The sequence below is a fragment of the Pistacia vera genome, unplaced genomic scaffold (assembly GCF_008641045.1).
Source record: "Pistacia vera cultivar Batoury unplaced genomic scaffold, PisVer_v2 Contig869, whole genome shotgun sequence".
Lineage (NCBI taxonomy): Eukaryota > Viridiplantae > Streptophyta > Magnoliopsida > Sapindales > Anacardiaceae > Pistacia > Pistacia vera.
Genome location: NW_022196744.1, coordinates 242,140 through 257,032, shown reverse-complemented (window position 1 = coordinate 257,032; position 14,893 = coordinate 242,140). Strand labels below are relative to the sequence as shown.

The following is a 14,893-nucleotide window of genomic DNA, read 5'->3' as shown; positions in this document are numbered from 1 at the left end:
TTTATATAAGAATAACTTCTATGTAGTTATAAAAACTTTTAATCCCAACTTGAGTCAGTTATAAATAAAAATAAATTTCACATTGTACTAAGTTATAATTTTTCTAGATCTCGTCTTAAGGAACTTGCATTTACATAGTAATAATTATATACATATTGCAAAAAATATATGTTATGTTACATTAAAGGTTTAAGATGAAATAACATATTTATCTAAAGTTGTTTGGGACAATGATTTATACTTTAGAATTGTTACTACATCATTTATCTTACGAGTACATAATAAGATATAAGCATGAACACCTTCTTGTTGAAACCAAAATATTTCTAACTCTCAAGCATGTTTAGAGCTTCTTGGCATAAATTTTTTGGTAATTCCGTACTATCATTCTTAAAATTATCTCATTCATCTTCTTGTCTAATTCTAGTAACGATTTTTTTTTCAGTTAAAACATACACGACTAGTTGCTCATTTATATTTTTGAAGAAGACATTAATATCCATTTGATTAGTGTAGTGAAGTTGTCAAATCCGATCACTCAATTTTACAGTGACTTTTTGATATCTATTTATGTGCTATCCTAATGCTACTAAAATAATGAATCGAAATCCTAATACTACTAAAACATGAATTATAAAATAAGAAATTAAAACAATAATTCTTGCAACTACACCTCTATTAAATTATAACCTCCTTATAGTAATAAATTTAATTGGTCTCAATATTATGACTATAGAGAGGTTCTACTGTATAACTAATATGCCCTCTCAAGCTGATACTGATTGATGAACATCAAACATACCAAGCTTGGACATGAGAATGTGATGTTGTTGCTTGCATAATCCCATGGTCATCAAATCAGCAGGCTGTTCATTGGGGGAGATGTATGTAGTTTTAATTAATTTTTTATCAATCTTTTCACGAATCATATGACAGTCAATCTCAACATAGTTAGTTCGTGAGTAATACTAGCCTTACAAAGAGGCATACAAAGAACCATACAAAGAGTCAAATCCAGCCCTTGAAATTCATGATTACCTCTTTCTTTCTCTCTTTTTCCCTTCTTTCAAGGGCTGGATTTGACTCTTTGTATGACTCTTTGTATGCATCTTTGTAAGGCTAGTATTACTCTTAGTTCGTTCATGGTATACTAGATTAGCAGCAATATGTAGGGCAGCTTTTTGTCACAGTACAATAGTGTTGGTAACAGAAGTTTGATGCCTAAATCAGGGAGCAAATTTTGTATCCAAGGAATCTCGCAACAAGTGGATGCCATCGATCTATATTCAACCTCACAAGATGATCTAGAAACAGTAGATTGTTTGTTTGTTTTCCAGGAAATTAAAGATTCTCCAAACTTGATATAATAACTAGTTAAAGACCTTTTAGACATTGGACAGGCAGCCCAATTAGCATCACAATAAGCTTCAATGGTGTAATTCTTCTTTGCAGAAAAAATAGGCCAGTACCAGGACTTGTTTGATGTATCTCAGTACTCTGAGAGCAACTTCCACATGAGATTTCTTAGATGAATGCATGTATGTACTAACTTAGATGCTGACTTGAATAACAAATATTCGGTCAAGTCATATATAAGTAGACGAGTTTACCTACTAATCTTTGATGGGAAGAAGCATCCTCTAGGAGTGGATCATTTGTATAGGTGACAACTAGTTTATCCAATTCAGCAGTCGTCAATTTGAGGTGTTGCTCATATGGAGTGTCAACTGGTTTAGAATCTAGCAGACCAGTTTAAGAAAGAATTTCCAAGGCATATTTGCGTTGATTTATTACTAGACCAGCTCGTGATCAACTGATTTCCATCTCAAGGAAGTATCTCAAGATGCCTAAATCCTTGATTCTGAATTTGGCATTGAGATATCGCTTGACTTCATCAATGGTTGCAAGATTGTTTCCCGTTAGTAGTATGTCATCAACATACACTAATAAGATCACCAAACTGCTCCCATGAGTCTTAGTGAATAATGAGTAGTCATTTTTGGATTGCAAGAAGCCATACTCTAACAGTGTAGTGGTAAACTTATAATGCCATTGTCTTGAAGCTTGTTTTAGACCGTATAAGGATTTCAATAGTTTGTAGACCTTATTTTTGGTCTCAAGTTGATTGTTCAGACTTGAAGGAACTTTCATGTATATTTCCTTATTCAAAACTCCTTGAAAGAAGGCATTATAGACATCCATTTGAAAGAGACCCCAATCATTCATGGCTGCAAGTGCTAAAAGGGTCCTAATTGTAACCATTTTAGCTGTAGGAGAAAAAGTCTCGGTGTAATCAATACCTTCTTGTTGTGTATCCGCTTTTGCAACTAATCTACCTTATATATTTCAATGCTACCATCTGACTTAAGTTTCACTTTATAAACTCATTTACACCCAATGGCCTTCTTTCCAGGTGGAAGAGAAACTATTCATTTGATTCTAATGCTTGAATTTCTGTATCCATAGCATTCCTCCAATTTTGCTTAGTTATGGCTTCTTTAAAGGTTTGTGGTATAGATATGTGTAATATGGGTGACTAGGTGTATTTTGTTAAATTTTAAACTTTTGTTGTTGGGGTGTTTTAGCTAAATTCTCAAATGTAAGGGGTTAAAAAAATATTCTAAATAATAATAATAATATTAACAATGAAGGACAATTCAATAAAAACCCCTCGATAATATTTTATTCCTCCCAATCAAACATATTAATTATTTATACTCTTCAATCTAACCAATCATATTAGTATAACATTCCACATTAATCTTCAAGATAATATATCTCAGTGGTAATCTTATCTTTTCAGTGATAAAGAATTTTCTAAAACAAACGCACCTTATGGGTAAGACAAAATTTTTGAAAATTTGGCAATCGTTGTTGGTTCTTCAATAGCTATGGTTTGGACCTTTAAAAATAATACGTACTCTGAAAAACAAAACCAAAAACAAATATAAACACAAAAATTGCACTTGAGTTTACACAACATACAAATAAGCCTAATAATTTTCTAATACCTAAAGTTTTTTCACACCTACACTATAATTAATTACATCGTAAATTTAATACATTAACCTAAGCCTAACTTTGTACAAGCTAGGACCATTTAGATTAGAACCAATTCATATTGATGGATCTAGTTGTTTTCGGCCATATCCATGGCTGTTAACGGCCACAGGATGATTTTATTAAAATTTAAACTTTTATTGTAGCTAGAATGTTTTAGAAAAATCTCTTGAGGATTAAAAGAAATAGTTCAAATAATGATTATAATAATAATATTAAAAAGGAAAGACAATTCAGTAATCTATATAACATACCTATCAAATTATTTCTCCCAACCAAACATATCACTATAATATACTCAACAATTTATTATAATCTAACCAAACATATTTAATATAACATTCTTAGTAATATTTAAGGTAATATACCTTCTCATTAATATAACATTCCTTGAACTAAATGCACTCTTAGGAAAGTGGGTTTTAACCGCCTTTTTAATTTGGATTTGGATCATCTTATTCTTATGGTGGTTTTGCCTCTTTATTTAGGTCCCCTAAGACCTTTATTTTTGTCTCAACAATTACATTAGAGCATTTTAATTATTGGCAATGCATTTTAATTTTGTCAAAATCAAAATGTATTAATAATGTAAGTACAATTACTATTATAAGGACCCTAACTAATGGCTCAAAAAAACTATGTCATAGTTAGTATGGGAAAAGTGACAAGGATCCTCTTTTTTTTTTTTTTTTTCATCCTTGTTTCTCCTTGACTTTTTATTATCTTTTGAAATGTGCAAGTTAAAACTTTCAAGGGTTAAGATTTAAACTTGAATTTTCTCTCAAAGTTGTACAAATTTTACTTCTAATATTTTTTTTTCCTATTTCAAAGTTTCCTGTTTCTTTATTTTCTTCCTTCTTTCTAATCAATTTTATTTATCTTTTATCACTTTTCCTTTGAAAACTAATGAATAAACCGAATAATTTTCTCTTACGTAAAACAAGAATTTAACAAAGGCTGTAAATATAATCCAACATGTAACATTTTTTTTTCCCAATATTTTATATTTTATTAAAGTTCTATGTTATTAAAAATACAACATTGCATGTTATTTTGAGTTCTTTGGTTTTTGAACTTTTCAGAAATTTAGAAATTCCCAAAGGTTGTGACTATAATTGAGTGATTTTTTCAAGTATTTTGTTTTAATTTATTATATAATTCTATGTCATTAAAACAAAGCAAAAATTGCAAATTGATTTGAGTTTTTAATTCCTCAAAAAATTGGTTTTCTATTTTGTCAATATTTTAGATTAAATACTATTTTATATGTTCCGTTATCTCTAAATATCGGTCATTTGTGTGAGAGAAAGTTAAATGTAAATTCTTGACCATTCGAAGTATTAATTGACACATGACAAAAGATAATGAAAACTTAAAAGTAATGAAACAAAGAAACTATCGTTGTCCTGAAGAAGTGGTGCCCTTAAATCTCTTAGTTATTTTTCTTCAGCCATTTTCAAACAATCCACGCCAAGTTTATTAAGGTTTTAAAACTCGACCCAAGGTAAAACCCGGCAAAGTGGCCAGGTACCGAGTTGATTGATTTGACTGGTTGGTCAAACTGATGATGTCAACATGAAAAAATGTTTGAAATCCAGCAAAAACAACCCTAAATATTTATAAGTCCTTACAGGTTTGAAATCCTGCAAAACCACCCAAATTACACTGTCGGCATCAACAACCTAGGCCAAATAGAGCCTATTTCTAGAGTCGAAAACACACCCCATCACCATGAAAACTCTCCCCTCAACCTGCTGACCGAAACCCTTCTCACCTTGTCGTCGATTTATTTTCGTGGTTTACTCACCGAAAATCAACGTTGTCGTCACCTTTCGACTCATCAGCCATTCCTCTTCAAAAGCCCCATCATCCCAGCCACCAATTGTTCGCCGGTCGTTATCCTAATTTCTAGGGTTTGAGATAAATAGTAAAATTGATAATCCAACCCAGTGAAGGCCCCAAGTCCTGGTTGAACAGGTTAAACCAGCCAAACCGAGTCAAGTTTTAAAACACTAAAGTTTATTTCCCCAATTTTCTTATACCCATCCAACATTTAATTATTTCTAATCATAAATCTTTCAGGCCTTTGAGCAAATAATCTATGAGCTTCACTAATATCTCTACGTTTCACTAGCACCAAATTCCATGTCACCCCTACCACTAAAACACTTGATGCAGTATCACCTCGCTTTGAGTAAACTATCAAGTAATAATTGGGCACAATTATATCACTCAAAACCCCTATTTCTCCATACAGTATGAATATAAAAAGGTTAAAAATGAGTAGTTCTATATTATTTTGAAATTCAACAAATATATGGATAATGTTATTGTAACTTGGTAGTTACAATTAGAGTGATGCTATGGGTACTAATGGATGAGTACTAATATGTGTACTAACTAAAGCATAGTATCCGTACTATGCACATAGTACGGGTACTATGCTTTAGTTAGTACACATATTAGTACTCATCCATTAGTACCCAAAGTATTATTCTTACAATTAAGATATAATATTTTGAAGTTTCCGTTTTCGGATCTGCAAAAACAATGCCGGACAAATACAAAGAAGGCTTTGCAAAGTGATGTGGCAGATGACATGGCAGTACCACATCATCTAACACATCATCACTTGCCACATCATCACTAAATATTAATTTTTATTTCTTCTTCTCTGTTTTTTTTTTTTTTTATTTAGTTTATCATTTCAATTTCAATTTTTCAATCTTCTTCTCCATCGATGTCTTCTCTTTCGCACTCTTCTCCTGTTAGCTCTTCTCCATCTCCATCGATCTTCTCCATCTCCATCGCCCTCTTCATCCTTATCGCTCTGTTCTCCTATCAGCTCTTCATCTCCATTGCTCAATTTTCCTATCAGCTCTTCATCTCCATTGCTCAATTTTCCTATCAGCTCTTCATCTCCATTGCTCAATTTTCCTATCAGCTCTTCATCTCCATCGTGCTCTTTCGCACTCTTCTCCCCGTTGACAAACCAAACCCTAACCCTAACCATCGAAATCATAAAGAGTCCAGCCCTGTCATTTCAAAGCTTATAAAATCTCACAGAGGAACCAAAAGAGAGAAGTGAATAGAGTGTTCACCGTGGATTTTTCGAAATTCCGCCACTACCTCCGTCGTGGCTCTTCGCCAGAGAAGTGTGAGTCTCTCACTACGGATCCCAAGTCCTTTTGCAATTAAATTTATGTTGACTTTGATTCTAATTGTTTGTGGAAAGTGCTCTATTTTGTTCTCAATTATCTTACTATCAATGTCATATTTATGTACTTATGTGCATTATTTTTACTTCAGCCTTATTTCAGTCATTATTAAGATTCATTCATTGCGTTCATTATTCTTAATCGGTGCTCTTAATTTTTTTTTCATTGCATCTTAATGAATTGCATGATACTGTTACCATTTGACACTTTTTCTTAAATGGTATCATCTATGTTTGCCTGGATCTACTATCTATGTTATTGTAAATGGTATCATCTTTTCTATTGTCAATTTTTTTTCTTTTTTCTTTTATTTTATTATTTATAATGGTATTAACTTTAGGCAAGTCCCCTTTATTTTAATTTCATTGTTCTGTTATCGTTGTTTTCATTTAGCTATGTTGATTAGCTTCGGTTGTTCATACTTGGTGTAGTGTTTGATCCATATCAATATATGATATTTTCTGTTTTCCTAATTGACTACTATGTTCTTGCTATTTTTCTGGGTTATTGCTTGTTTTGGTTGTTGTTGTCTGCTTGTTTGAAAGGTTGGAGTGGTTTCCTATCACAATCTTAATTCCCCGAATCGCTGGCCTTTGGTTGAACATCAAGGCTAACAAATTAAACTCTTTTGTAAATGATACAGGGGACTTTCAGATCAAGGCAAGTCGTCCGATCTTTACAAATCTGAGAAGAGATCAGAGTTGGTGAAGGAAGGTTATAAAATTCATGGGAGCTCTAGAGATCAATGGAGTGACTTAGTAGGTTTTGTTGTGGTTGAAAGGTCCTTCAAACTCCCAAATCCAATGTATTACATTCCTTAAACAAAATATAACCTTAAGGAATTGTTCATATGATCCTGTTGTACTGTTATTTTTTATGCTTCATGTAGTTGGATGAACATGTTTGTTTGCTTCCTTGTAATAAGATAACATTGTGAATTCATGGTTGTTACCTTAGAAAAGCATCCGTATATGAATGGTTTCAGATGGTCTTTATGCGTGCTTGTGTTTATAACTATTTAAGCAGATTGTTGATGATTAGGTAGTAAGGTATGTTTATAAACGGACTAATTGGTGAAAAGGAGATGCTTTGGTTGTGCACTTGTCTGGATAACAGTATGTAGATTATGACCTGTTGAATATTTTGAACTATAAAAGACGATTTCCTTTTCTTTTTTGAGGACGCATAAAGCAATTTCAATTGGATATATACTAGATCTATATGATTAAGGAGTCATCCCAAGTAGTAGGTGTAACACTAACTCCCCTATGGACATAAGAGTTACATAAGAGTTAAGTGAAATTAAAATAACACCTCAATAACTGCACCAATCTAATGGTTTATAAAAAGGCAATGTTAGCCTATTAAATTTAGTTGACGGTCAAATGTTTCTAGCTGAGTTCATATTCATTCATACTATGATAAGACTTAATATAATGCAAAACTTAACCCTCCCTTCTATCAATCCCTCACAAAAGACGATGGAGACTCAAATTGTCACCAAAATATGCACATATATTTACAGTATTGACTCCAACTCTTTAATTTCTGGGTCCAACATTTCCGCCTCTTCCTCTTCATCTGCACGTCTATAAGCATCATCTATAGCTTCTCCTTTATTTAACACTTCAGAAGAGACAGTTTGGAGGAGACTGTAAAGAGAGAGAACATCAAGAAACTGAAGTTTGTGTAGACAAGTATAGGTATTCAATAGCTAAGAGAGAACCAAAGAAAGAATGATATAATTTTTTTGTTTGTTTTGAGAGCTAGCTAGTGAATTCTGTAATTAGAATCAGACTTTTAATGAAGGTTCTAAAAAAGTGCAAACAAAGCATTACCTGTCCAGTGCATTAAGAGTAGTTCCAAACTTCGTTTTCATTGATTTCAAAGAAATTCCTCCTTCATTTCTTGATGCACGTATAAGCAAAAGAATCTACATCTTTCAAGGCCCTTCAGAATTAGATAACTGGGTGAAAATTTATGTAAAGCATGCACAAATGATAGATACTAAAAATGGTGGTCAAACTATACCGAGTCATACCAAACGTCCCTGTAATCAATTTCGGTAGGTCAAGCACAACAGATTCTGCAAAACACTATAGAAAATGCAGCAACCAAGCTGTAACAACAAAGGGAACTACAACAAACCCAACCTCACCTGGAACAACCTCATCACTAGTACCAAATATCCCTACAGTCACTCAAACAAAAACACAGAGATGTTGCATCTCCAGACCCCTTGAGTATGCTACAACTGCTACTAGGTTGCAACAATCCCAAAACCTCTCCTGAAAACCTGTAAAGAACTGAGCCAACTATAACCACATATAATAGGCCCGAGCTTCACAACAACACACAAACACAGTAGAAACAAAAAATGAAGCGTACAAGCTATAAATCCAAAAAATTCTCACAAAACCAAACTTCTCTACAAAACACTGCACATACAGCAAAAAGGTGCAGTATTCAAGCTGCAATAAAAATAGATATCAAAAGACACTAATCACATATTGAAATCCCACATGCTTTGGTATCCAACAATCCTGCAATTATATAACAAAAGTCATGTTATCTATCAATAAATAGAATAAAAATAAGAGAATAATCAACAAAATTGATAATTAATAAATTTTTACCTTCAACTTTTTTATTATTTACTTGTTTTCGCTATTTCTTCTTTTTTATTTTACAAAGAATTTGTTCAACCTTCGACTGCTTTCTTTTTAATGGAGGATGACCTTTCCTGCAGACAGCTCGTGGAGTAAGAATATTACAATTCCCCTCTTTGGAAGTACAATCAACACTTTCACAATTCATTCTACCATTAGCTGACATGTTTTCTCTTTTACCATTCGTGCCAACACTTTCATTCGACATCAATTTTTTCTTAAGATCATTGGTCACTTCTATCACCATATTACAATCATCCTCACTGTTTGATGCCAAGTCTACTACAGTAGAAAATAAATTAGACAAGTGATCAAATCGTTGTCCTTCAAGATTGATACTCCAATTATTACAACTTATTTTAACCCTGGTATGACATCTGTTTATATTTTTCCTCCATCACCTTAAAATGTACTTTTTTGGTACATGAGAAATTTACTTGTGACTCCATCACCTTAAAATGTACTTTTTTGGTACATGAGAAATTTACTTGTGAATCAACACCACAATTGCATGTCGACATAAAATTCCTTTAAACTCAAACAACTGACAATTGCAACGAACATCACAAGTTGCTTCGTTAAAACATACCACAAAAGGGAGACAACAGTCTCTTCAACCCTAACATCTTGTTTTATTATAAATTCCATATAGGAATCATTCTCTCTGAAAGAAGATATTTCACAATAGAGCTCAGCAGTAAGCTCTTGTTGAAACTCTTTGAATTTCGCAATGTAATATGCATCTTGAAATTGTTTCTCAATACCATAACTGCTTATGCAAGGGATCCATGATTTGAAAGATTTAAAATTAGCCTCCGTTTCTTTCTCCAATTTATCACACAATGCATTCTCATACTGTTACACAAACTGTTTTATGGTGGTTTTTGAATTAACATATCCATCAAAGAATGCATGCATACTTTCACTACGTTGAGTAGTAGACATACCTGCCCAGAAAGTATCTTTTACAAATGCTAGCACCCAACATCGTCTTTCATTATACAATCCAAGTAACCAGTCATTGGCCTAGAGGTTCTAGTCTTCAATGAACCTATTCCAGCGTTCTTCAAACTCCTTATGTGTCAATGAATCATATACTGCATTTTGTAAAGAAAACTTAATATATTCATATTGGGTATAACCTTTTAACTTTTCAAGCAATTTCTTCATTATATGCCACAAATCCCATTTATGTCGTGTACCAGGGAACACAATCTCAATCACATTTTGCATTGCCTTCTCTTGATCAGTGATTATTGCCTTCGGAGCACAATTCATCATACACGTAAGCCAAGATTGAAAAAGTCATGCAAATGTCTTTGTGTCCTCATTAGAGATTAATCCACAACCTAACAATGTTGAATGTCCATGATGATCAACACCAACAAAAGCAGCAAATGGTATATCATACTTATTGGTCAAATATGTAGTGTCGAATGTTACAACGTCATTGAATTCTTTAAATGCAGCCCTACTTCTTGCATCCGCCCATAGAACATTCTTTAATCGACCCTCTTCATCTAAATCCATTATGTAGAAGAAATTTGAATTCTCATTTTGCATTTTCAAAAAGTATTTTTGAATTATAGAAGCATCTCCAACACCAAGTCGTAGCCTCCTAACTTTTTCAATTTAGTTTCTAACAATGTTGAATGTCCAACAATGTTGAATGTCCATGATGATGAGCACCAACAAAAGCAGCAAATGGTATATCATACTTATTGGTCAAATATGTAGTGTCGAATGTTACAACGTCACTGAATTCTTTAAATGCAGCCCTACTTCTTGCATCCACCCATAGAACATTCTTTAATCGACCCTCTTCATCTAAATCCATTATGTAGAAGAAATTTGAATTCTCATTTTGCATTTTCAAAAAATATTTTTGAATTACAGAAGCATCTCCAACACCAAGTCGTAGCCTCTTAACTTTTTTAATTTAGTTTCTACAATCTTTTTGTAGAAAAGGAAAATTCTCAGGACCACCAGCTTCTACTACAAAGGAATTGAAATTTTTATTGGGTCTAATCCCAGCCCTATCGTTTACTTCGAGTTTCCTTTTGACGTATGGTTCTATTAATCGATTGGTCTTGAAAAATCTAGTTTTGCTAGGACTGCTAAGTTCATGGTTATGATCAAGGACAACTAAACATAGTTGCCAACTTCCATCAGAATGTAAAGCTACACCAATTCGAGCCTTACAATCAATTTTCGTCACCGGATGCATTTTAAAGGCATTTCCAAAGATACATGTCGACTTCCTAGTACAAGCACAAGAAAGTGTTGCGTATTTCAACTTTTCATCATCTCCTTTATTTGAAGATCTTATAATAACTTCAAAACCCATTTTATTCCCATAGCTTCTATAGTATTGGAAAAGTCTATCAAATGAATCAAAATTCATTCCAGGCTTAAGCTCTAATTCCTCTTCTACATTTCTTGTATCTTCTATTTCTTCCTAATTAGATATTATAATAGCCAGAATTAAATTATAATAATACTTAACAAAAAGGTAGAAATAATACCATAAAAAAATTATTATATTAATCAATAAAAAGATATTACAAAGAAAATTACCTCAACAGCATTGAATTGAGAAGAAGAGTTCTTTGATTTAGTTTTACTGCACTCTTCCATCTTTGGTACTATGATGTAAACAGATTACCCTAAATAAAATACAAAAAAACAAATAATTCTATGTTATAAATATGATTCATTAATTCAATTAAAAAATAATAATATTAGTACTGGACCATAATTTAGAAGCTTGTTGAAGCATAATTGAGTGGTCCTAACAAACCTTTTTATCAATTAGTGTTGGCTCTACTCCAAAAAGGTTTGTTGCTCATCAACTTCTCGGCTCTGCTCAAAAAAGGTTTGTTGCTCATCAACTTGTTTTCAAGATAGAGCCCTATGTTGCTTGTAAAAAGCTACAAACGGGTTGTGTGGTTATTATGGAACCCATATTTTCTCTTTGCATCATCCCCATGATAAAACTGAGACTTTTGAAACCTACACAAATTACATTTTCATTTGTCAATTACAAATAATACCTGCAGAAATCATAGACCAAAAAATAAAAAAGGTAAAAGCACTCGCCCACATGATTGCTCTCTTTTTGGATTTCTTACACAAATTTTCCTTGAACCATTTTTCCAAATGGTATTTGAAGCATTACCCTAACCATTTCTAATAGAATTCCCCTGCAACAATTAAAAAGGACATGAGCTAATTAACAGTCACTGCACTACAATTGACAATGTGTGCACAAAAATGATTCCAAAAATCTACACCTCAATTGACAAAGGTGAAGAGCCATGGGAGAATGTTGGAGTTGTCGACTACTTCAGCATTAATGGGTAACGGAGACGCACTCGGGGGTCCCGCTGACCGGTCAGCGGGCGGGTGCCCCGCTCCTCGGTGAGCGGGAGGGGGTCGCGGGGGCAGCGCCCCCGAGCCCCTAGTCGGTTTTGGGCTTTTCCATGTATAACCGCTGTAGGATTCCTTTTAAGTTATTAATTCCTTTTTAGGTTGGGCTTAGGAATAGGAATTCTTGTAAAACTAGGTTTAATCCCTTAAACCTAGTATATAAACATTCTTTTCTCTTGTTATGGGAGTGAAAACAATTCATTCATTGTAAACGAGAGAAGTGAGGCATATTGCAATAATATTGACTCAGCTGGACGTAGCCTACATTGGGTGAACCAGGGTAAATCGCACGTATTACTTTCTTTGTTTACTGTTTGTTTTGTTTAACTATTATTATTTTGTTCCTGTTGCTTCTCTATTTCGTTCAGGTGGAGGTAACGGCGGAATTTCGGAGAATCCACACAGTCACTTTGTTCACTTCTCTCTTTTGGTTCCTCTGTCAGATTTTAGAAGCTTTCAAACAACAGTGCTAGGCACTCTATGATTTCGGTTGGGGTTATGGTTTCGTTAGTCGGCAGGGGAAGGGAGCGATGGAGAAGAGCGATGAGATGGAGAAGAGCTTATAGGAGAAGAGAGAAATAGAGTAGAGCACTGGAAATGAAGAAAGCGATGGAGATGGAGAAGCGTTGACTAGAGAACAAAGTGACGGAGAAGAGCGCGAAAAAGAGAGTGATGGAGAAGAGCGATGAAGATGAAGAGAGTGATGGAGAAGAGCGAATAGCAGAAGAGCATGAAAAAGCGTGAAAGAGAAGACAGCGATGGAGAAGAAGATTGAAAATTTGAAATTTGAAATGATGAAGTAAATAAAAAGGGAGTAGAAGAAATAGAAAATTAGAATTAAAAAATTAATATTTAATGATGATGTGGCAAATGATGATGTGCAAACTGATGTGGTATTGCCACGTCACTTTGTACAACCCTCTTTGTATTTGTGTTTGTAAGACTAGTGTGATTGCATAAACAAAGTCGTAAATGGCAACCAAACAAGACAGTGAAGAGAGTTATGAACAAAAGGCAAGAGGACAAACCAACTTTCAAATTAATGAGTGCTTAATTAAAAAACGTACTCCGTCTGCGTGAAGCTACTATTATCCAACTCTGGTGGATGCCGTACGTGATTACCATAATAAAGTGATTCGTATATAAAATGCACAAGCGCTCATTAATCATAACTCACCACACAAACAAAACAAATAATAGAGTGATTGGTTCCGGCTAGCAATGGCGTTTCGATCAGCGATTTCATTGACATTTTTCTCCTTGGTATTGCTATTACTAGCAATAGGTTCTAAAGCTGGTGGAATTGCCATCTACTGGGGTCAAAATGGCAACGAGGGCACCCTGAAAGAGACTTGTGCCACAGGAAACTATGAATATGTTATATTATCTTTTCTGGCAACTTTTGGCAATGGGCAGACCCCAATGATAAACCTTGCTGGTCATTGTGATCCATACAGCAATGGTTGTACTGGGTTGAGCTCTGACATTAAATCTTGTCAAGCAAAAGGCATCAAAGTTCTTCTTTCTTTAGGGGGTGCTTCCGGTAGCTACTCCCTTACCTCCACTGCAGATGCTAAGAGTGTTGCTACTTACCTTTGGAATAATTTCTTAGGGGGCCAATCGTCGTCTCGTCCACTTGGCGCCGCTGTTTTGGATGGAATTGATTTTGATATTGAAGGAGGAACCAACCAACATTGGGGTGAGCTTGCAGGGTTTCTCTCAGCATATAGCAAAAAAGGCAAGAAGGTTTACATATCAGCAGCTCCTCAATGCCCGTTTCCTGATGCTTGGATAGGAAATGCTCTCAAGACTGGTGTTTTTGATTATGTCTGGGTTCAATTCTATAACAACCCACCTTGTCAATACACTCCAGGAAATATTGGCAACCTTAAAGACGCATGGAAAGCTTGGACTTCAGATATCCCTGCCAACAAGATTTTCTTAGGATTACCTGCATCTCCTGAGGCTGCAGGTAGTGGCTTCATTCCAGTAGCTGATCTCAAATCAAAAGTGCTTCCGGTCATCAAGGGTTCTTCCAAATACGGCGGCGTTATGCTATGGTCTATGTATTATGATGATCAAAGTGGATACAGTTCTTCTATTAAGAACTATGTCTAATTCTAAAAACTCAACTTTTATATATATATATATAGTGGTCTTAAAATTTTATCTCGTTGCTCTTCTTCTTAATTGCTTGGCTTTCTTAATTAAAGTTAATCTTGATCTGGTTTGCGCACATAAAATAAGTTTTGACCCTAATGATCCTTCTAACGATCGATTCAAAATTAGCACACAGACTTGAAGAACCTAAATGTCAAAGAATCATCATACAAAAAAGTTTGTTTATATATACCTGTTCGTAGGATAAGATTGAACATAATTTTCGTCCCAATTATTGCCAATATTAAGTGGGAACTATTCCTATGCAAGGGAAATGATTTTAACCACAAATTGTTTCAATGTTAGAATATTGAAGTACTAAATGGAGGAAAGTTCAAGATCAATAGTTCCACTGTT

At 34.0% G+C, this 14,893-nt stretch overlaps 1 protein-coding gene across 1 annotated transcript; it reads left to right on the top strand.

Annotated features, from left to right (window-relative positions):
- The first annotated feature begins 13,561 nt into the window (after positions 1-13,561).
- Positions 13,562-14,526, top strand: LOC116119006 (hevamine-A-like). Its single transcript, XM_031404966.1, has one exon. The coding sequence runs from the start codon at positions 13,598-13,600 to the stop codon at positions 14,492-14,494; it is 897 nt and encodes a 298-aa protein (XP_031260826.1). The 5' UTR covers positions 13,562-13,597; the 3' UTR covers positions 14,495-14,526.
- Positions 14,527-14,893: the final 367 nt, after the last annotated feature.